General features: G+C 46.3%; 1 protein-coding gene across 1 annotated transcript in view; it reads left to right on the top strand.

Annotated features, from left to right (window-relative positions):
* Nucleotides 1–21,188, top strand: part of LOC119385494 (tubulin monoglutamylase TTLL4) — a gene marked incomplete at its 3' end in the record, with an annotated part of 106,370 nt that overhangs the window by 32,053 nt on the left and 53,129 nt on the right. Inside the window, 2 exon segments of the mRNA XM_049414006.1 lie at nt 17,113–17,189; nt 18,387–18,584. Coding sequence (XP_049269963.1) covers nt 17,113–17,189; nt 18,387–18,584 — 275 coding nt within the window.

The raw sequence follows: 21,188 nt of genomic DNA, 5'->3' as shown, positions 1-21,188 counted from the left end.
ATACAGGAACCGGAATGTAGGATGTTCACGATGTCGATACAATTTCCCACAGTGGACCAGTGCCTCCAAGATTGGCATTTCCAATCACAAATCTCTGAGGTGTAAAGTAGCGATCGAAATAAAGCCTCATAGATAACCAATTAGCTTTCGTTTTGATCTCTGAGGCCATACTTTGTATGGTACGGGTGCCGGAGAAGATAATGGCTGGCGATTCGGCATGCGCGACAGTCTCGAACAGGGTCCGGATTATCGAATGTAGATCTCGCAGCTGTCCCAAATATCGGTCGTCTTTACACATTACTTCTATGGGATCATCGGTGGTGCCGCGCGAATGTCCGAATTACCGAGCATGTCCGAATTATCGGTGTCCGATTTATCGGTCGGCGACTGTAGATGTGTTGTGACCCATGACAGCTAGTAGCTTCTTCCAAATCGTAGTTTGCTTTTCCTCATGACACCAGAGTATTGCGGCGAAAGTGCCCTAAAGAGCGCTTGCACGCGATTGGTGAAGGCCAGAAAATTTTAGAACCGCTGACCTTTGTTGGTATTTTCTTGTCGCGGTGGTGTTGGGAATGTTTTTCGGGAGATATACAGCTGTGCTCACACAATCGGGAGGTTTGCCCAAAATTCGGGAGTCTCCACTGCAAATCGGAGAGTTGGCAGGTGTGCGTTGTGAGGCCTAGCTCCTTCGCCAAGACCACCTGCTACCTCTTACGGTCCTTGTCCACCTTTTGTAGGATGTCAATTGCGAGGACGTGGCTTGCGTCGATGTGGCAGGCATGTGTAACCACAGTGCGACGCTGCACAGTCACACGCATCAATGCGTTGAACAAAAAGAAAAAAAGAGAAAACGTGACGGTAATGCTATCTGTAATCTAAACGCGAAGTCACACGAAGGCGCGTTAAGACCTCCGAGATTCGCGCACACAATCTCGGGGGCTATGCCACGCGACAAACTGGCGGAGCGGCGCGCATGCCCACGCGGGATTGCCGCGTCTTTTGTGACAGCATGGGCAGAGTCTGTTCGTACCTGCACGGTAGCCAACGTTCGTATCAAATGTTGCGGGGTAATACAGTCGACTCTCGTTAATACGAAGTTCACGGGGACCGCGAAAAACTTCGAATTAAGCGGAATTCCAATTAACCACAATGAACGAAAAATACATTTATTTCAAAGCAGTTTATGAGAAAAAATCTGTGATTGCCGTTTGCTTCTGTTTGCTGAATCTTGCAGCAGAAAGCACGCCCTGCAGGCTGTATATGTGCCTGAGTGCTTCCTCGGCGTTGCTCTCAGCAGTGAAAAACCGCTGCGCGAGGGCAAGGCCTGCGGCTACATCAGCAGCCCGCGGTAGTGGCTCACTTGCGGCGTCGTCGTCGTCAACCTCAGTTTCGTGACTAGGCTCGCTGGGCCGAACCATCTCCACGATCTCAGCGTCCGACAGTGCACCGCACGTTTCTACCGAACTGTCAGTGGCAACGTACTCCTCGAAAGGGACGTCGCCGAGAGCTGGCAGGGGACCTTCGACGTCAAGCTCACTTGTGTCTTCTTCCTGTACAAGACGCGTCATCATCTGCACCACTTGGAATGAAGCAGCACGCCCTAAAGCAGTTCGCAATGGTTTCATCCTTTACGCGACCCCACGCTCGCGCCAGCATATGGATAGCACTGAGAAGGCTCACCTCATACTGACTTGCATTGTCCATACACAACAGCATCCGCTCAAGAAGATGCTTCCTGTACAGTACTTTCACGTTTTTGATGATCCCCTGGTCCAGTGGTTGTAACACCGATGTAGTGTTCGCTGGCAGGTAGGCGACACGTATTGCACTCAAGGGCGGCACATTCATGTGTGCACTGCATTGGTCCACAAGGAGCAATACATTGCGTTTAGATAACGCGAACTTGCGATTCAATTTTGTCAGCGAATCCTTGAATAGGTCTGCGGTCATCCACGCTTTCCTGTTAGACGCGTAGTCGACAGGCAGCGTTTTCACGCCCTTGAAACATCTAGGCTTAGCAGCTTTGCCTATCACGAGCAGGCGACATCGCTCAGTGCCCGTCATGTTCGCCGCTATCAGCACCGACACTCTTTCTTTGCTACGCTTCCCTCTAGCACAGTCGTCGTCCTTAAAGGTCAGCGTCTTCTCGGGCAACATTCTGTAAAAAAGTGCTGTCTCGTCGGCATTGAAGATATCTTTCGGCCGATATTCTCCCAAGTATTTGCGAAGCTGATTTTCCCTCCACGTAGCACATGTTGCAGCGTTGATGGCAGCCCTTTCCCCGTTCACGCTTTTAAACACCAAGTCGTGGCGTTGCTTGAACCGTGTGAGCCACCCATCGGACGAAGCAAAGTTCTCGATGCCTAGCATAATCGCAAGCGATGACGCTTTCGCTGCAACGATATCGCCGCTGAGAGGAAGTCTGTTGCTTCGAGCCTCCCGAATCCAGATGAGCAGCGCTTGCTCTAACTCCGGGTGGGCGCCGGTGCGCATTCTCTTGCGAGACATCTTGAACTGGTCATTTTCGAATGCGTCCAGTACCGAGCGCTTGTTCTTCAGGATGTTAGACAGGGTATTAGGCTTGATGCCGTATTTCCGCGCAAATATCTTGCTTGGCGGTGCCCCTTGTTCAACTTCTTTCAAAATTCTGACTTTCGTCGCCAAGTCAAGCGTCCGATAAGGTCAGCGAGTTGCCATAGTAAATGCACGTGGAGCTTCGTCGCACGTGGAAACGCTGAGTCCGCACACGACCGTAACGAGATCAACAATGAGGCCCGGAACCGGAACCGCCGGAGCAGCCGCTTCGTAATCTGGGGCGCTGCATGCAACTGCGATGCCATCAGCTGACGCTTTGAGCTGCGGCGCTGTGGTCAACTGCGATGCCCTTGGGTGCCGGTTGCACACGCATTGTTGTTTAGCACTTCAAAAATAGGAAATTTAACAAACATTACGATTTCCTCCGGGAATTCGATTGAAAATAAATTCGAATTAACCGAAATTTCAGACCTCTAGCTTCCAATTACCGAGAATTTCTTCCTGTTAAACTGCATGCAAAACTGACGGGACCCCCACTCCACTTCCAATTAACCGATAATTCCAATTAAGCGACTTCGAATTATCAGGAGTCGACTGTAATCGGTTTGCAACAACCGTACTGCATTACATTGCAGGCTAATGGGCCTTGGCCGGGATCACAGAAAAATTCATATCAGCCCGAAATTCATACGGGCCGTGATTGTATCACCAAGGTTTTACTGTATATATACTATTCGAAGTATTTGATTAGAAAATATTTGACCAAATCACTATTTGCTTCGAACCTCTTACTAGGTATTCGCCCATCCCTAGAAAACACTCATGCACACACATGAGTGCATTCCACAATGGAAATTTATTAACATAGGTGCTCAACTGACTACTCTTTAATAGGAAGATGAAACCAGCGAAAAACCACACGAAAACAGCGAAGAGGAACAACCAGGCGGGACAAGCAAGTCCCGTATGGTTGTTCTTCGCTGTCTTCATGTGGTTTTTCGCTGGTTTCATCTTCCGATTACTATGAACCAACTCGCCCAGAAAGCTACGTTACTAAACTGACTACTACCCACTAGAATCATCGTCAAGCCAGCCCTCATCATGAACTTCGATGCAGCACAGGCCCTGCTCTCTACCGTATTTATTCGCATAATCGCACCCCTCAGTTTTGTACCAATCAAAAGTTGATTATTCTTTCTTTTCCACATGATGATCACATTCCAACCTTGGTGCGCAACGCCTATGATGCTTTCAGGTTCCCGCGAGCAAAGGCATGGCCTCCGGTATCTGAGACCTATGACATATGCAGCTAGCAAAAGTAAGGCCTTTGAGATCTGCATCTCTTGCCTAGAGCTGTTGCATTTGTGTGGGCATCATCATCATTGTAGGTGCCTCTCGCGGTCTGATGCTGATCGCATTGCCTGCACATCTGTAGCGTATGTTTAATACTGTTGTTGCAGTTTTATCTGTTGAGATTTTACTGAGTGTGCCGCTGTGCTATCGTGGAGCGATGCCTTATCTGATGCCGATGCTTTTTCTGCTTTTTGGGCTTGGCCAGTGGTCAGAGCAAGCATCAGTCCACGTTATCAACAGATTTACTGGCTTTGAGTGGTGGATGATAAGATTAGCATAGAATAAAGCATAAGGCATTGCGTCGCAAGGGCTCCATTTTTGGAGAATAATTTTCGGAGGTACTTTTGCAATGCATTTGGCTGTCTGCGGGCCACAGTAGTCTCGCACTTTTTTTTTGATAAAAAGTCTGATTATTATGCAGGTAAATATCTTAAGTGCATCAACGGTATTTCTGCTTCCAAGTAATGATACCTACTCCTTGGGTGATCATTTCATATGTCACCAGCAGATACCTATTGTGTAGTGCGGTCACACATGCCTCAAGCTCCGGAATGTGTCCCGATCACAGCCCGTGAAAACCTCAGTGCTTGGCATCACGTGTGAAAATTTGGTCACACAGCTGTTGCTACTGCTGCACCATCCGTTCAGAACCTTAAAGGGGTGGTGCTATAAAATTTCAAGGCTATAACAAGCCTGTTGTGGGTTTTTAGTATGCAAGGACACTCTACACGAAGGGTCGGACACAGCAAACGTTTAGAATATATTTTAATTCACTTACAAAGTGTACCTAAATGCCCATTCTCCCGATCGAGTCCCATCGCTAGCGCGCCAACACTGACGTAGCTTTGTAGGATAGGCAACGAAAGTTGTAGTGACGTCACACCAGATCAGCTGTAGTGACGTGAGCGACCTCCGGACCTCCGCCACCTCTGCAACGTACGTACCGGCTGTAGAGAACTAGAATATATTCTAGTTCACTATAGTACCGGCAAAGCATCGGTTTGCTACATCACTCGCCGAGTTTCGATCGCTTCCTGACTAAGTGCGTCACAGCCTTGTGTGGTCACGTGACGAAGCCCCCTACACTTCTACGTCACTGCCCAACCTCGGTGCCCAGAAACCGAAACCGAAAGTTGTCCACATCAAAAGGCGATATTAAATTATTTAGTGAGAACACATGAATCTTGGTGCGTGCATCATGCTTCCTGGAGCTATAGGAAACGCTTACGGCAAAGAACGCGCAAGCCACAAATTTGGTGGCACCACTTAAGAAACTTCTGCGCCACTTCGCAGTTACCTTTTACGACATTGAGATTAGCACACATCTTGAACGCTGCTGTGAATGAGCACCGAAAGTTCCGTGTCCCTGGAGCACTCGTGGTGAAGAAGCATGACGAACCAACACAATGTTAGCGTCCAGCTATTGGAAAAAGCTAGTCAAGTAGCCAGAAAGAGAAGCTTAGCTGTTAGGCTGGGGCAAATATTTGAATGCTTCGAATACTCAAGTATTTCAGTTCGCTTCGACACAAATTTAAAATTTCTGAAATTTCGAGGCATTTCAAATGAACGAATAGGCATGCTTTACCATATGTAACACCACTGAAAAGGTAATTTTGCTGCAGCATGGAGCAGATATGTCGTGAAACCGATTATTCAGCTGAAAATTGCACTGCCGCAGAGACACTTCACGGTTAAATTTACATATGTACAGTTCAGACCACTTATAATGTAACCGCTTATAGTGCAGGTCCGGTTACAACACGGTCTTTTTCAATTTCCATTTACCCTCCCATAGAACCCCATGTATACACATACTGCTTATTGTGTAGTCCCCCAAGATGAAAGACCGGTTATACTAATGCGGTTGACGAAAAATATTTCTGACAAATGTGATGGCGAGTGCACTTCTCAAAGATGGTGCGCCGCTGGGGAGAGGGCGATGAGGTCATTACGAAGGAAAAGAGGACGGGGAGTGAACGAACAAGGGGCTGAGGGAAGAGAAGGAAAAGAAAAAAAGACTGTGGCAACAGTGCGGTGAGTGAGGAAGAAGGGCGATTGCTGAGGCGACGGAGAAGCCTTTGCACCGGTGCAGCACCAGCGCCGGCGTGGCTCCGGTTTGGTGCACTCCGCAGGAAACGTGTGATCGCGTCTGTATCAAGTGCGCTTTCAGTTTCTGGTCAGGAAAACAGTCGTCGTAGTGTGCAACAGATATCGCGCTTGCGACCTTGACCGCCAATTTAGAGCTTTATGGCTTTATGACGCAAGCTTTTGCCTTTGCTGCCATTACACGGACTTAACACAAACTTGGTGGGCTTTTGTCACGGTTGATCTCCAGGCTGCAAACCCAAACTTCGTATTGTGTGCACTGCTCTTGGGTCGGTGCTTGAGCGCAATCTTTTTAACGCCCGATCTTCATGTTGTCTTGGCCAAACTTCCCGCGACAACATGCCAACCCGCAGGCTAGGCCTAATCAGCGTTGGTTACCTTTTCGTTGGTGGTCGTGGGCAATCAAAGTTGCAGTTTGATTCGAAATCTATGAAACTCTTTGTGGTGGCTGCACTTGAAGGGAAGGTAATCATATCATTAATAAAAACGAGGACGTGGGTGGCATGTACAACACTCGAATAATGGTTCGCGATTTGATTGCAGTGTCTTGGACGTCAAGTGCGCGCCCGTGAAATCAAACGATTGGTACCGTTCAGTGTTCGGAATTTCAGTCGTGATTCTACATAGTTTCTGTCTAATGCGCATAAACAAGGCAATCTGAAACATAGTCGGCGAATTTCCGCGATGGCGCTTTGTTTTGTTAGTTTTCTCCCCCTGCATTTTGTTGGCAACGGGGGTCTTTGGACGTTAATTTTTGAACATTCGGAAGTTTATACAGTTGTAAGCACCCTGCATCGCATACCTCGATTCTTGGGCACACTAGGCTGCATGCTCCACCCGTTTTGCGCAACTGCAGCACTTGAAAAGCGTTGTTTTGGTTATAGTGTGGTACCGCTTATAGTGCGGATATTCGCGACTCTGGTGACTTACATAATAAGCAATCAGTGCTGATTACCTTTGCATCTTGATTGATGTTTTTAAGGTTTAAAAGCATGTTGTATGGGATAATTATAGCAAATTTAAAAACTTGACATATTTTACCACTTATAACTTGCCCCCCACTACTACTATTCAAATCCTGTTGCTATTTGATTTACTGCTATGTTGCTTCAAGCCATACAAGTGCTATTCGCACTAGCTTAGTTTTAATTTTGAAATAGTGTTGTGCAAGCTAGTTGGGTCATGAGAGCAATGCTCTTTTTTTCTCTTAATATGTGATGTATGCTATCTGCACTATTCGATTTGAAATTATTCCTCCAAATCACTATTTGCGTTGAGCCTCAAACTTGCTACCGTATTTACTTGCATAATGATCGAACTCTCGTAATTATTTCACGCCTAAATTCTGTCATTGCAATTAGATTTTTTTTCCTTCCCACGTAGTGATCACACCCCAAACTTACCGTCACGTTGATGGTGGTTATTGCAGTTATGACTTCACATGCTCATCATTTTGCGGCGCGGCTACTGCACAAAGCAGTGCGGTAAAGTCTTGCTTTCGTTTTGCCATGAATGCAGTATAGAAATTACATGTCTGCCATTGAAGGCTGTTGACTTTGCACGCAAGCATGGCACTAGCTCGCGTAATTTCTTTATCGGTGACATTAGACGTGCCGCACCTTGAAACAGTTTGCCAGAACATGTGGACGCGCGAAGAGTAGGAACGAGCACAGATGCATCGTGAACAGGCAGCCCACGCAGCCTTTGTATGTCCGCACCACAGTGTAAAATTGCTTTGCATATATAGTGCATGAATCGACAACACTATGCTTTTCTTTTCTGTCACTAAATTACCGACGTGCTACAGAGGACTACACAGCACGTATGACTTTTTATTTTTTGGTCCAGCGTGATCACCAGCTAGTCTGAGCCCAAGGAGGTTGAAAAAAAACTTCTGGAGTGGAGGCGGCGAGCCGCCGCTGAAGCCGACGACCGCCATATTGCTCCGGGCAGAAAACGTGTCAGTCGTCGCTTGAGCCCGCGCGGAAGTTCCACAGATGGCGAATTTCTCCGCTCCTTTGGTGACAAGCGAGTGTTGTGGATGTCTCACTTGTTGGACTGCGATCTACTCGATAACCACATTTACAATTTGTCGAAGATTACCAAGCTGTATATAAAAAACGCCGGGCCTGCGCGCAGCACAGTCACAGCGAAAGCTGGAAGAGCGGCCTTTCTAGAGCCCGTTCTAAACTCTCTTGGGGAAACTAATACAAGTACACTTTCAAGGTACCCACTACGTCGCAAATCATAATTTTTGTGAAGTACGGAAGCAATCACTATGCCATTATTAGTCTTTCTGCAGATAAGCGAGGTGCCGCTACACATCTGTAAGGCATTATGTGAACTTTGTTGATGCTGCCGGTGGTTCCTGGATGAAGAATTATGGCTGAGCCTTTTGTAATGGATTTGAAGCAATTAACGATCCGGTCACTCGTTGCGCAATTGCATTATGTGACGCCTGGTCGTTATTTTACTCTTCTGACACGCTATATTACACATTTAACGCAATTCCTTGCCCGACATGACGCCTGTAAGGATGTTTTTGCAAAGGAGTTCCAGTCACTAGCGTGGCTCTGTGGTAGAATACTCGACTGCCATGGAGAGGAGCCGGGTTTAAATCCCATATGAGCCTGTTTATTTTTATTTTTTAAAATTTTCTTATTTCGCACGATAGTAGTTACGGACACCGGCGGCGGCAGCGGACAACCATCCCACAGCTGTTGTGATTTGATAAAAGCTTTCGCTGTAAAATCAGGCTTCACCACATTTCAAAAGAAATCAACCGGAAGAAAATTCGGCAGATCCCACACGTTGTGGGAATCTGTTTCATGCGAAGCAGTCAGCGAGTACTATGCTGTATTTTATGGCTTTGAGCCAAGCGTTACGAGGTGGATCAACGTGTTTTTGTAAGTGTAGCAGCTGTGTGCACATCATGGGCTTACCAGGCACGTCAACACTGGCGTTTAAACGGTAACTTTGAGGTGCAACGTAACGTCAGCCCCACGGTGTTAGAATAGTTTAGGTGTACCGACGTTCCGCCTCCGCCACGCAGCCTCCTCGTCGAACACGGGGACGCGCTTCGCGCTTTTTCCGACAGGCGGCGCTGGGTGTATCGAGGCTTCAGGTCAGCCGCTTCAACGGGGGCCGCGTCGCTTACAAAGCTGCATTTACGACAACTCTTCAACTGCTGGCCGTTCGTTTTTTATCAGGGCAACCACACATATCAAATCTGATTTGAAAGTAAATGCACAACATCAAGAAATTCAGTAGCAGTAGCCAACAGATGGAAATACATAGAAAATATAGCTTCTGCAGACAGCGATAATGAGTTTACAGGTGAACACGAATTTCAAAAATATTTTAGCTCGTGCACAAATAAGGCCACCGTCGCAAATTGGTTCAGGCCGCCGTGACGAACTGGGTTAATAATATCTGGTGTTTTACGTCCCAAAACCACGATATGATTATGAGAGGCGCCGTAGTGGAAGGCACCGGAAATTTCGACCATCTGGTGCTCTTCAACGTGCACTGACATCGCACAGGCCTCTACAATTTCGCCTCTATCGAAATGCGACCGCCGCGGCCGGAATCGAACCCGCGACAACAGAACACCGTACCTGCGACCTTCGGGTCAGCAGCCAGGCACCTTAACCACAGTTAGTCAAAAAGAAAAAGGTATTCCCTGAAAAAGAAAGCAGGTGCGAGGGGGGGGTGACGTCTCTCTATATGATTGTTGTAAGAAGAAAGCAACACATTTGACAATGGTAGGTTAGAAATTCCTCTCATGGGTTGTCGTTGTGCATGCACCATATCGCATGGATTCAAGCAGCCGCCTACGGTGTTAGCCGTTCAGCCGCCTTTGCAACGTTTACACGTGCTGGCTCGCGCGTGGTAGTGAAGGTTAACGTCCGTTTACCGACCATTTCCATCATGACTCACCATGTGCCATTCTAATTCTGCCTTTCGTTATACGTCACAGACATGCTGTTTGTTGCAGTAGCAGAAGTAGAACTCTGTGCCCTGCTCTTGGTGCACAAACGTGAAATGGTTGTGCCCGTTTCTTTTTCAGCGTCCTAACCATTTGCTTTCCAGTTTCTTCTTTCGGGAATGACAGGAGTTGAGAGAGTGACACCATATTCCGTGACGTCACTGTCTGACCCATTAAAACTAACACGCCAAACCAGACGAGGCCCCATTCGTGCACATACGTTCGCCAGTCGAAACGCCTGCCGCCCAAATGCTAGCCTATTTGAAATAGCTTATCCTTGTTCATCGTGTTCTTATTTACACAACTTATATTGTCCAGATGGGCAAGAAGTGCTTTGTGCCGCGATAATTCTCGGGCTACAAATCGTGCATGGAGAAAGTTTGCTTTTTCGCTGCTCCGTAGGATATAGTGACCGCTTGAAAATGTGGCCACTGCTATTCCACGGAAGGATCGCGAGTTGCAAACAGATTTTGTTTGTGAAAAACATTTTGATGCGCGATTTGTCACAAAATCATGGGAAGCGTTATTTAAAAGGAAGAGTTCTTGTGAGGAAACATTCTTTCGTATCATTTAGCCGCACCATACAAAACTCGATCTATAGCAGCTTTTCCTGGCAAAAATATGTAAAATTCGTAGATCGTGCCAATACTGTGATAAAATTCTTGGCGCACCATACCGTATATGTCTTGCAGTCTATTTATTTTGAATATGTCAAAGAGCGGCTTCGTAGTCATCGGCCACAAGCTGTCGCCCACTTCATTGCATTCTCTTTCAATCCTGTATTTTCCGACGTGGGAGCGGCGCGTCACGTGCTAGTGCACGCCCCGAAAGACCTAAATAGAGTTAGTATTTTGTTCCATTACATCAAAGCATCCGTCTTCTCGCAGATGTTTACAGAATTTGCAAATAAGCGGTTCGTTGTACAAGATTCTGAAGGCTCACTTGATCTCATATGCGAAATGCCCCTTAACATGATACCTGCTCTTGATATGATGCTGACCGCAAATACATTAATTAATCTTTGGAGGGCAAATGAAGGGTGAATTCAACATGTGTCACGCAACTGCAGATTTACTTTTGTAGACAAAATGCGGGCACGATCGCCTAGGCCACGGTGTTGCCGAGGCCGAAGGTGGTGTTTATGAGCTTCACGCCGCATGCCGAACCGTCATGCATAAAACACTGCTAAGTCTTTATATCTAACTTATGTATATGATATTACAATACCACACAATCCTCACAGGGCCTTGCAATATCGCTAAACACGCTAAAACACCGAATACTAGAAGTGCCAGGTGTGTGCTGGTATAGCCAGATGGCCACCGTCCCGCGCGCGCCTCCTTTCGGCAAGAAAGGGAAAGAGGTCCCCGATTTCTCCTCATTCCAATGCGCCGTCGCTCCACCTAAACTATTCTAACACCGTGGTCAGCCCTCACGTTAGAACACACACGTCAGTATTATCGAAACTAAGTGCACATTATGGTGCAACCATGTAGATATCATACGTAACTTTCGTTAATGTATTCCTCTGGGTCGAGCAATGCTTCAATATAGCGTGCTGAAACATGGGAATATAAATGTAATGTTTATTACACTACTATAAAAGCGGAGCCAACACTGGAACCGCAGACGTTAATCTGATATGACGCCTGTATCGTAGGAGTACATACGTACTGCGCATTGCTTTCTTGCAAAATTAGATAGCCAGCACCACTACCACACTTGACGTTGCACAGACATTACTCCTGCATAGGCTGTTTTTACAAACCAGTCTGTATACCCGACGTACCTTTGTGGTAGAATACTTGATTGCCATGCAGAATGCTTGGGTTAGATTCCTGCTGTGATCTTAATATTTATTCTTTCCATTCGTCGGGTCAACGCTGCCGATGTCGGTTTTTCTTAACGCTCTCGCATTTAAAGTACCAATGTCTGTTCTCGCGGTTCCTGGGTAGATATAAACTGTCAATCACATGTGGCGCATACCCGTACACCACGGCCAGTGGTAAACGGCTATGTGCCACACGTGTCTGGAGGAAAGGGTTTGACGACCTACGTGACAGAATTTTCATTCATGTCATGATACGACAGCCATATCCGTCCAATCCTCTTACCCTCCCATGCCGATTTTGGTCTGCACCAAGTAAAGGAGGCGATCATGAGAGCACCTCGGCGTAGGTGGCTAGGCAGATAGATTCGTAGATAAAAACGCTGAATGTGCCAAAGGTTCGCTAAGAAATGCCTCGCATTTAAAACTCCCAGAGCGGAGTAAGAACACGGCTGACAATTAAGGACTGTTATTTTGAAAAAAAGTTATAGACGAGTGTAAACAAGAGCTGCAGCAAGCTAGTCAATTAATCTGCTTTCGTATCTCTTCTTTTGCTGTGTTTACTTTTTAAGGGTGCGTGTTTCATATGGTTAGTTTCGTGATTGTCTGCATTATGCGTAAACCAGAGCAGCAGCAAACTGGTCAACTAGTTTGCTTTTGTATCTTTTCTTTTGCTGTGTTTAGTTTTTAAGGACGCGTGTTTCATACGGTTAGTTTCGTGATTGTGTGCATTATGATGCATTTTGAAGTTATTTTGGATTTGTTGCTTTATCGATTCACGTATAAACCACACTGTATATTCTTCTTTTTTCTTTTGAAATTGTGTAAAAGCCGGGGGTGAATAAAGTTTTATGTACCACTTATTAACTCCTCCATGTGCTTCATTTCGGGAATGCTGGAAGTGAATTCTACGTGTTATCAGGCACGTTTCAGCCCATGTATTATGGTGGAGAAAACTGTCTTCGTCAATCCTGCAGGACAACAAAAAAATTCGGCCAAATAAGTGACACTAACTATCCAGTTCTCACGCTGAAACGCCCCCGCGGAAGCTCACAATTACGCTGTCCGCGCTCAAGCTGCGCTGCCTCTTGCCCGGAGCAAAATGGCCGCCAACCGGTTTCCCAGGCTTCACCCGCTCGCGTGGGCGCGTATAGGGGACCTCCACTCCAGAAGTTTTTTTTAAACCTCCTTGCCTGAGCCTTACGATAAGCACTTCTTTGTTCACTGCATGTGATCAGATAAGGGTTGCGCCTGGCTCTCTATACATTGGGGCTCTTCGATTTTCCACTTCTGGCTACCCACGGGCTGCCAGAACCAGCCAGAGCACGTTCGTTTTTCTTGGGTTACTCCGCCTCCCGCGTGGGGCACTTCTGGTCAGCGTTCGTTTTTCTCGGGCTGGGCGGTTCTGGCTACCCACGGGGGGAGCCCCCGGGTCGCCAGAAGCTTTCAGGGCAGTTTAGTTGCGGAAGCTCTCTGGAAGGTTTCGGGCTGCTTTTGGGCCAGCAGAGACCCAGAAAAGAGATGATGCGCGCTCGCCGCCATCGTTTTGAGGACTCCACGGATTGCAATGCGGACACTTCGGTCCTTCGCTTGTCCTTTCGCTCGGCACCGTTCCGCTGTGCGAGATGGCTCGACTACATGTGGCAACGAGCATTTGGAGCTAATGTTTATTAGTTTTCTTATGTGTCCCGTCAAGTTTCCTTCCATGAGCAACGCGGCGAACTGTCGTGTTCTAACTGCGTCGTGCACATGTCCCAAAAGTTATGTACACGTTCGTACACACGCATGGAAACCCCTTTCGAGTTAATTTTTGTCTTAGTAGTTTTGATTCTGGTGTCGTTTGTGCTTTCGGTGCGCTTAGCGAAGAGGATTGTGATCGAACTGGCTATTTCGTTCCGTCGTATGTTTGCGTGCGTGAACCCCGTCAGGACTTAACTATATTTCAATCAGGTCTTCGATGTTGATAGAATGCACTGATTGAATTTTTGCTTGATACTCGTTGGTCACGAACGGCGTGCGAGCGTACTTCGATCTACGGGCCAGTATATGTGGTATGGTACATATTATGTTATGCTACGACGTGTCGACGTGAAAAAACAGAGATGAATTCAGAAATGTATACATTCTTTTGTTGCTTATTTCATCGTCAGCTTTGTCTTTTTCCACCTCTTAGTAATAATGCCATGGAGTATGTACGCGGTTATCACCTAGTATCTCAGATGAAAGCTGAGCTACATGAGATTTTTGGACGTGCCACTTTGGACTGGAAAAGAGGCACAGGCAGTATCTGCCAAAACGAGTCGAAGACGCGTCACACAGAAGTTTGTTTTAGATATAACGCGCATTCATGGTACCGATACTGCCGCATGTCTCAAGTAATCACAAAATGCAAGCTGGTCAACACGTGTGTGCAACATAGTACGTGATAGATCCTCAAGCTCTTTTGGGGACACGATCACTTTCGTGAAATTTTGCGTCGTGTGGTGCAGCGATTGTTACATCTACTAAGCAGACGTGAGCTGGTTAAGCTGTTGGCGGCGCGGCAGCTCACCTTGAGTCGTGCTCGAGGCACGGTGCGCCAGCTGGCTGTCCTGTTTGCGGATGAGGCGAATTGTGCATGATCTTGAGATTGTGCGTGATTGTTTCCCAAATGCGTATGCTCGAGAATGTCACTTCAGCTGTTCACTAAACCTAGCCACATATTTCCAAGCGGGCAATGCAGGAAAAATAATGTGCACACGGCACGAAGTTTCATTTGCTGCCACGGCGGTAGCGTTTGTTTACGTTTACGCTGGCTGTCCCAGCGTTCGATTTTGCAATCTTCAGGCAGCTTCGGGTTGTCTTGGACTTCCCACAGAGGTGACCAAGACGCTGTTTCCTGTCCCGACGGGAACTAGCTGGCTGACCCTCTGGCTAGCTCTGGCTGCCAGCGAACTGCCAGAAGTCTGAAAATTGAAGATCCCCATTGCTACGTGATCCCCATTTTGAACGTGTCAAAACAAGTATCAGTTTGCCAGTGTTTACGTTGCGTAGTTATCACACAAAGCAATGGTGGATCAGCTGTTTTTCTCAGCCAGTACTGTCGATAACCATGAACTGCGGTCCGCATACATTGTGAATTTTGATAGACCTGCCTTTATCATTCTTCTTCTTTTTATCTCTTTCCCGCTTTCTGATGCACCTATTGTATGTGAGGAGGGTGGGATTGGCAAGGCAAAACTTTGCTTTCGAACCTTGCCTAGATGGCGTTCGGCAGCAGGAAAGATGAGTAACGCCTCTGTGAATTCCGGTTGTTGACCAATTTTGAGCTGTCTTCAAATCGTCCGCACCGATTAAATTACTTTCTCGGGCACAGTGCGGCTTCAGCTGAGTGGCTTTGACAGAGTATAACACAGATAAAGGGTAACATAGATAACAATACTGAAGAGGACCAGAAGGGTAGTTTCTTGCTACACCGTTTTCCTTTCTTTTTCATCTGTGGAGCAGTTCATGGAAAGCGAAATGAACGTGTGCTTTTGATGCAAAGGTAGGCCTCCTTCAACCCGATTATTTGCTTATGCTTACACTAGGCATCATAAGAATACCAAGCCGCAACTTGATTCTTCTCGCGAAAATTTTACCCCACCTAATGATTGCGCTTCCAAGTCTCGGTCAATATTTTTAGAAAAGAAAGGTGCGGTCATTACACGAGTAAATATGGTATTTGCCCATTCCTAGAAGCTATTCCTCCAACCACCAGTATACCCCTGATCAAATTGCCGCTCTTTGCTGATTGGAACTGCTGTTTTCCATAAATAAATGACAGTCCCAGAAAAACCAAGTGTGCTGTTGCATGCCATATCTCAACTCTGTGGAGCACACAGTACATGTTGAAAAAGGAAAAAATCCTCTCAAACAAGTGTGCAGGATAACCTTCTGCTTTGAGTTGAGCCAGAAAGGAGACATTAAAGGGACACTAAAGGCAAATAACAATTTATGTTAGAGTGAAAGCCCAATGTATGACAACTTCTAAAACGGCAATATTATCAACAGCAGTGCCCTACTTACCGAGAAATTAAGCTCGATGTATCACATGACGAGCGCCACGAGTGGGACATTTTCGAAGTGATCCCGATGACGTAGGGAAGTCGGCCTACAATAAATCACTAGCAATAAAACTAGCAGCAGTAAAGAAAGAACATTCCGAGCATCAAAAGACGTAATAAAATGCTGTTTGTTCGTTTCCGCTTGATTCATAAAAAACAAAACCTCCGTGGCGTTGCCATGGGGAACGGCGCGCGTGGTTCAAAGGTTCCGTTTTCGCCGAGCTGTGCCTCGCCCGTCTCAGTGGTAGTTTCGGGATCGCGTACTGCCGTGCGTGTTTTGCGCGCTCGTGAAGGTCGCTCTGACAGAAAGTTCGACAAAATGCCGCATGCGTGTGATATTGCCGGATGCCCGAATGGTGCACAACGCCAGTGCTGCAGCAAGGAAACTGGTGTGTCTTTTCACTGGGTGCCGCGGAATGAACCCTTACGCTCGAAGTGGCTTAGTGTCATGCCATTGCGCCAGTGTGCTAAACAGTCAAAACCTGTGCGTGTGTGCTCGCTGCACTTTCGTACTGAGGATTACGAGACCAACCGCAACTTGGTGACGGCTTTGAATGTGCCCATCCGAGCAAGTCTGCCGCAGCGCCGTTGTTGCTACTGTGGGTTCCGCTACTTCCGCTCGGCTGCTACTAGTGTCGGCGGCCGCGCAGTAAAAGCGGGCAACGTTGGGCATGGCAGCAGTGACGTACGAGAGTCGTATTTTCAGGTGGGAGATTTGAAGCGCGCTAACGCGATGCGGACCACTAAAAACATGATTTTATTTCAAAATAAGCACTTCCTTGGCACAAAAGCAGCGCTACGAGGTTTCTGGACCGCTATTTCAACAATCAACGTCGACTTAATATTTGCCTTTAGTGTCCCTTTAAGTTGTAACCACATCGTTGCATCTCTGATTTGTTGCTTGTCTTGCTGTTACTGGCAACTGGCAATACACGCTTCTGCGTTAATTGTTACGCGACTCCCCCCCTCCCCCAACTTCGAATTTTCAAACTTAAAATAAAATGGTTCGACTTACAATCGTAGAAGTACGGATACAGTTGAACCCACATGAATGAATTATTGTGTATATTGAACATTCTATTATCTCCTGGAATATATTTTTGATATATAAAGCATTTTTATATAGAAATATCTCTATATAAAACTATTTTGTTATCCCCTTCAAATTCGATATATCTAGGTTTGACGGCATTCTGGTTTTTATGTTATATTTACAGATGGGCCTTACTGGAACGGGACGTGGGGCAAACACATCAAATGCTTCACCTTTGCAGAGATTAAGGGCTTCCAGAAGGTGTGTTGCCCTACCTCCTTCCCTGCTTTTATGGCTTGCGTTTCAGCGTTTTGTCAGGGTGTCTCGCTGCTACTTGCCGACATAAGTCATGCATCTACAAACCCTTGCGTAAGGGCATTGTTGCATGAAATTGCATATTCAAGAAGATGGGATGCGGGGTACGAATTGCACTGATGTGCCATGTGTTCTGTGGTTAATTAGACCTCTGTATAGAGAAGTCACTAAAATTCCCAGTTTACTTAATTTTCTAGTTACGTGCTTAATTCAACCTTCTTCACATAGTCTAGTCACTGATGGGTTTGTTCTCACACACAGATGTGCCAATAATGGTCAATAAAAATATGCTAATTTCAATAGCATAAGTCAGTTTTGTTCATCCTTTGTTCAGCCTGCTACTTTGTTTACGATTTGATGTCTTGCCAACGAAGTTTTATCTTCAGCTTCTGTACTGCACACAGAAAGCTGAAATTAAGACATGTTCAGCACAGTGTTTTATATTAAAAGTTTGATACTTCGACCCTCATAATATTTGGAAAAACTTGTACCAGCACTCGCCAAAGATGCCTTCGTTTGTGGTAAAAGCAACTTTTCTTATTGCTTTTGATGGGAATTTATTCTTTTTCTCAGCAAGCGAAGAACAGATTGTTTTGACTTCTTGAGCTAGGAGGGTGAATTCATGTAAAGCAAGCTCACAAGCTGCCACATGCTTTTTCTTGCTGTTTGAGATTGCTTGAAAGAGAGCCTTGCCGGCGACATCCGTCTCTTGAGCCATCCAGACTACTTGCAATATAAAGGTATAAATTTGTGCAAGATGACATGGTCCACAAAACCTTGTACACTAAGGCGACTAAAAACGTCACATTAGGCTGCTTAAATGTGACGACTTAATCTAAATGCGTTGGTATGACTCTGACAGCCCCCTATAGGTTCTGGCAATGGAAGTGAGCTACACAAAAATGAAAACAGTAGATTTCTCTCCGTGCATCGTGGGGAAATTTCCTTGCACAAACAGACCTTGCAGGGTTTCTTTCACTGAAGGAGGGGAGTTGTCCTTTCGAAGAACATTTCTAGTTTATTGCAGATGATGACAGCATTGCATTATGTGATCGTCAGCCCTGCTGTTGCCTGGACACACTTGGTATTTTGGCATGCATCTGTTTGGTGAAGCCTGTCCTAACTGTGCGTGGCATTTTGCAGGTGAACCACTTTCCAGGCAGCTTCCACCTAGGGCGCAAGGACAAGTTGTGGCAGAATGTGGTGCGGCTGGGACGTATCCGTGGTGAAAAGGGACGCCCCTCGCTGCCAGACACCTTCCTCCTGCCCCAAGAGTTGCCCCTGCTGAGGGACGCCTGGAGCGCCGAGACTCCGGGGGACCACTGCTGGATCATCAAGCCGGTGAGCACTTGTCTTTGTCCTAAGCCTGTGTTAGAAATGCATTTAAAAGAGTGGATGGGCATGGGTATTTTTCATATGCAGTCTAGCATTTTGCTGACAGTCAAAAGGCTAATTTAGGTTGCAAGCATCCTAACCTAAATATTGCGATTCCAAAAATGCAAAAGCTAACACGCAATTGGCCGTGCATAGTGTTTGAGGCTGTGAAGAAAAGCTTTACAGCAGGTTCTGAATATCAAACTTGGGACAACTTGAGAAGATTGAATTATTAGTTGCAAGCCTAAATATGACTCAGTGCAGCATACAGTAGAATCTCAGTGATACGAATCTCAAGGGGGAGCGAAAATATTCATATCACCCGAAATACTGTATCATGAAAAAAACTGGCATAATCAGTTTTCAAACCATGGCTTACGTGCAAAACATTGATTTCCGTTGAAAGAACTCGTGTATGCCTTTCTGGGACACTTGCGAAAAGACCAATAAGGGACGGCGCAGCTGGCTGCCGGGAATGCATGCATCAAAACTTCACGTGAGGACAACTGAAAATGAAGTGCCAAAGTCCGCTCCACCATAGTCATAAGCGAACGACAGGAACGCTGAAAATTTTCTTGCCTTTTTAATACTTTATTGCCTTTAATCTACCGCTGCATTAGCCGCATATCTTCGGAGTTGTGTAGCCACTATCGATGATCGCGTTGTTGTGACCGCGATTTCGTGCGCAGTGGTTGCAGCAAGTGGTAGTTCCGTTTTCAATCCATGTGCGCTGGCCGCACTTGTGTCTTAAAAACTATGTCATTCGATGCTATCTAGGATATCATATGCCATGGTTTTGCAGCATCACTTTGACTCGGTGAGCGTTGGATGTGTATGCGCTTTCGGAGTTCCGTTAGTTTCGTTGTCGCCATACATGATCGTGTCAACAGCGACCGCGGTTTTGTGCGCTGCGGTTGTGGCAAACAGGTGTTCTGTTTTCAATCTGTGTGTGTCGGCCCGCACATGTGTCTTCAGAACTGTGTTGTCGGTCTCATTGTTGCTCATCACGTCTTCTGCGATTTTGTCTGCCACGGTTACAGTAAGCAGCATCGCTTTGACTTGGTGAGCTTTGGTTGCCCATGTATTTTCGTAGTTTCGTTGTCGCCATACACGATCGCGTCGATAGCGACCACAGTTTCGTCCACAGTGGTTGTGGCAAGCGATAACCACAGTTCCGACTGTGTGTGCACTTGTTGCTTGTGTACTTCCGAAGCTTCTGGAGCATGCTGCTCTCGACCGTTGCTCAATGGTTTTGGTTGTCAAAATTCGTATCATTTGTCGCAACGCGGAAAAGTGTTTGGAACATCCGAATTTTGGCCCAATAAACACTATAATTTGGCCAGGGAATTTTACAAACTCGTATCAGGCAGGTTCGTATCACCGAGATTTTACTGTGTTGGGAAAAGCAGAGATGGCCAATTTTCTCATGCATGACCCCCGTCTTGGTTTTTTATTTTTCTGCTTGTGTTTTTTAACGCTTTGACAAGTGCAGGCAAGCAGTCTGCATTATTTTTGGCTGTTTTAGAAATACAGTAATACCATGTTAACTTGAACTATAGTAGACTCTTGTTAAACGGAATCTGAAGGGACCAGCCAATAGTAATTTTGTTTAACAGAAGTTCCGTTTACTGAGAGAACAGGGGTGCAGCATTCAAGTACGAAACCAATCATGTTAGAGGCAGTTGTTCCATTTAAGCAGCAATTCCGTTGAAGAGATTTCTGTTTACTGAGAGTTAACTGTAGTAAAAACTGCAAAAATTTTGAGATAAGCAGATTTTTGAGATGGCAATATTGCGAAAATTGCAGCAAGAAGTTTAGTTCAGTCTTAAAACTTTACCGCTGCTGACCAGCTTTTTAACAGGGGCTTCTCAATGAAAAGATTTAAAGGAAAATAATGACGTGCCAGACTTATCAACCAGCAGCGTTCTGCAACACTTCCATTTTATTTAGTGCAGAAAGACCGAGCAAGGGTGACCTGTTTCACGGTAACACTCGCACCTAGGAAGACATCCCCACCACTTCACTGAACTTTATTCTGCAGCAAACAAAGCATGTTTTACTGTATTTATTCGATGGTAACGCGACCATGATTGTAACGCAAGAGTTGATTTTTTGTTACATCCAACTGAAAAAGAAGAAAGACTGCTAACGCAACGTGAGGCCAGTAGCGGCATGAAAAAGCACATTTATATTTTTCAAATGCTGTCTCAAAACGCGGTATTTCGCACCAACTCACGTGACGCGTTGAACTTCGTTCACGGGACGCCCATCTGCCGAGTGTTCCATCAATACAGTCAATGGCTCGCACTCAGTGGCGGCTGGACAGTCAGTCATGGCCGGGCCGTCAGATAGTAAAGATGTGACGCTCGGTTTCTCCACCTCGTCTCTGAGGGGCTCCAGGCAGCTGTCGGCCCTGAGCCCCCACATATATTGAGCTACGGTGGCGGTCGTCCTCCGGTATACTTTTTCGGGTACATCTGTGCACTTAAAACCTGGCCCGTTGATGTTGTGTCTAAGAAAGAGAACAATCCCTTAAATTCTCATTCTGGCAGACTTGATGCCTTCAGGTAG

The sequence above is a fragment of the Rhipicephalus sanguineus genome, chromosome 3 (assembly GCF_013339695.2).
Source record: "Rhipicephalus sanguineus isolate Rsan-2018 chromosome 3, BIME_Rsan_1.4, whole genome shotgun sequence".
In the NCBI taxonomy this organism is placed as follows: domain Eukaryota; kingdom Metazoa; phylum Arthropoda; class Arachnida; order Ixodida; family Ixodidae; genus Rhipicephalus; species Rhipicephalus sanguineus.
This window is presented reverse-complemented; position numbering and strand designations above follow the sequence as displayed.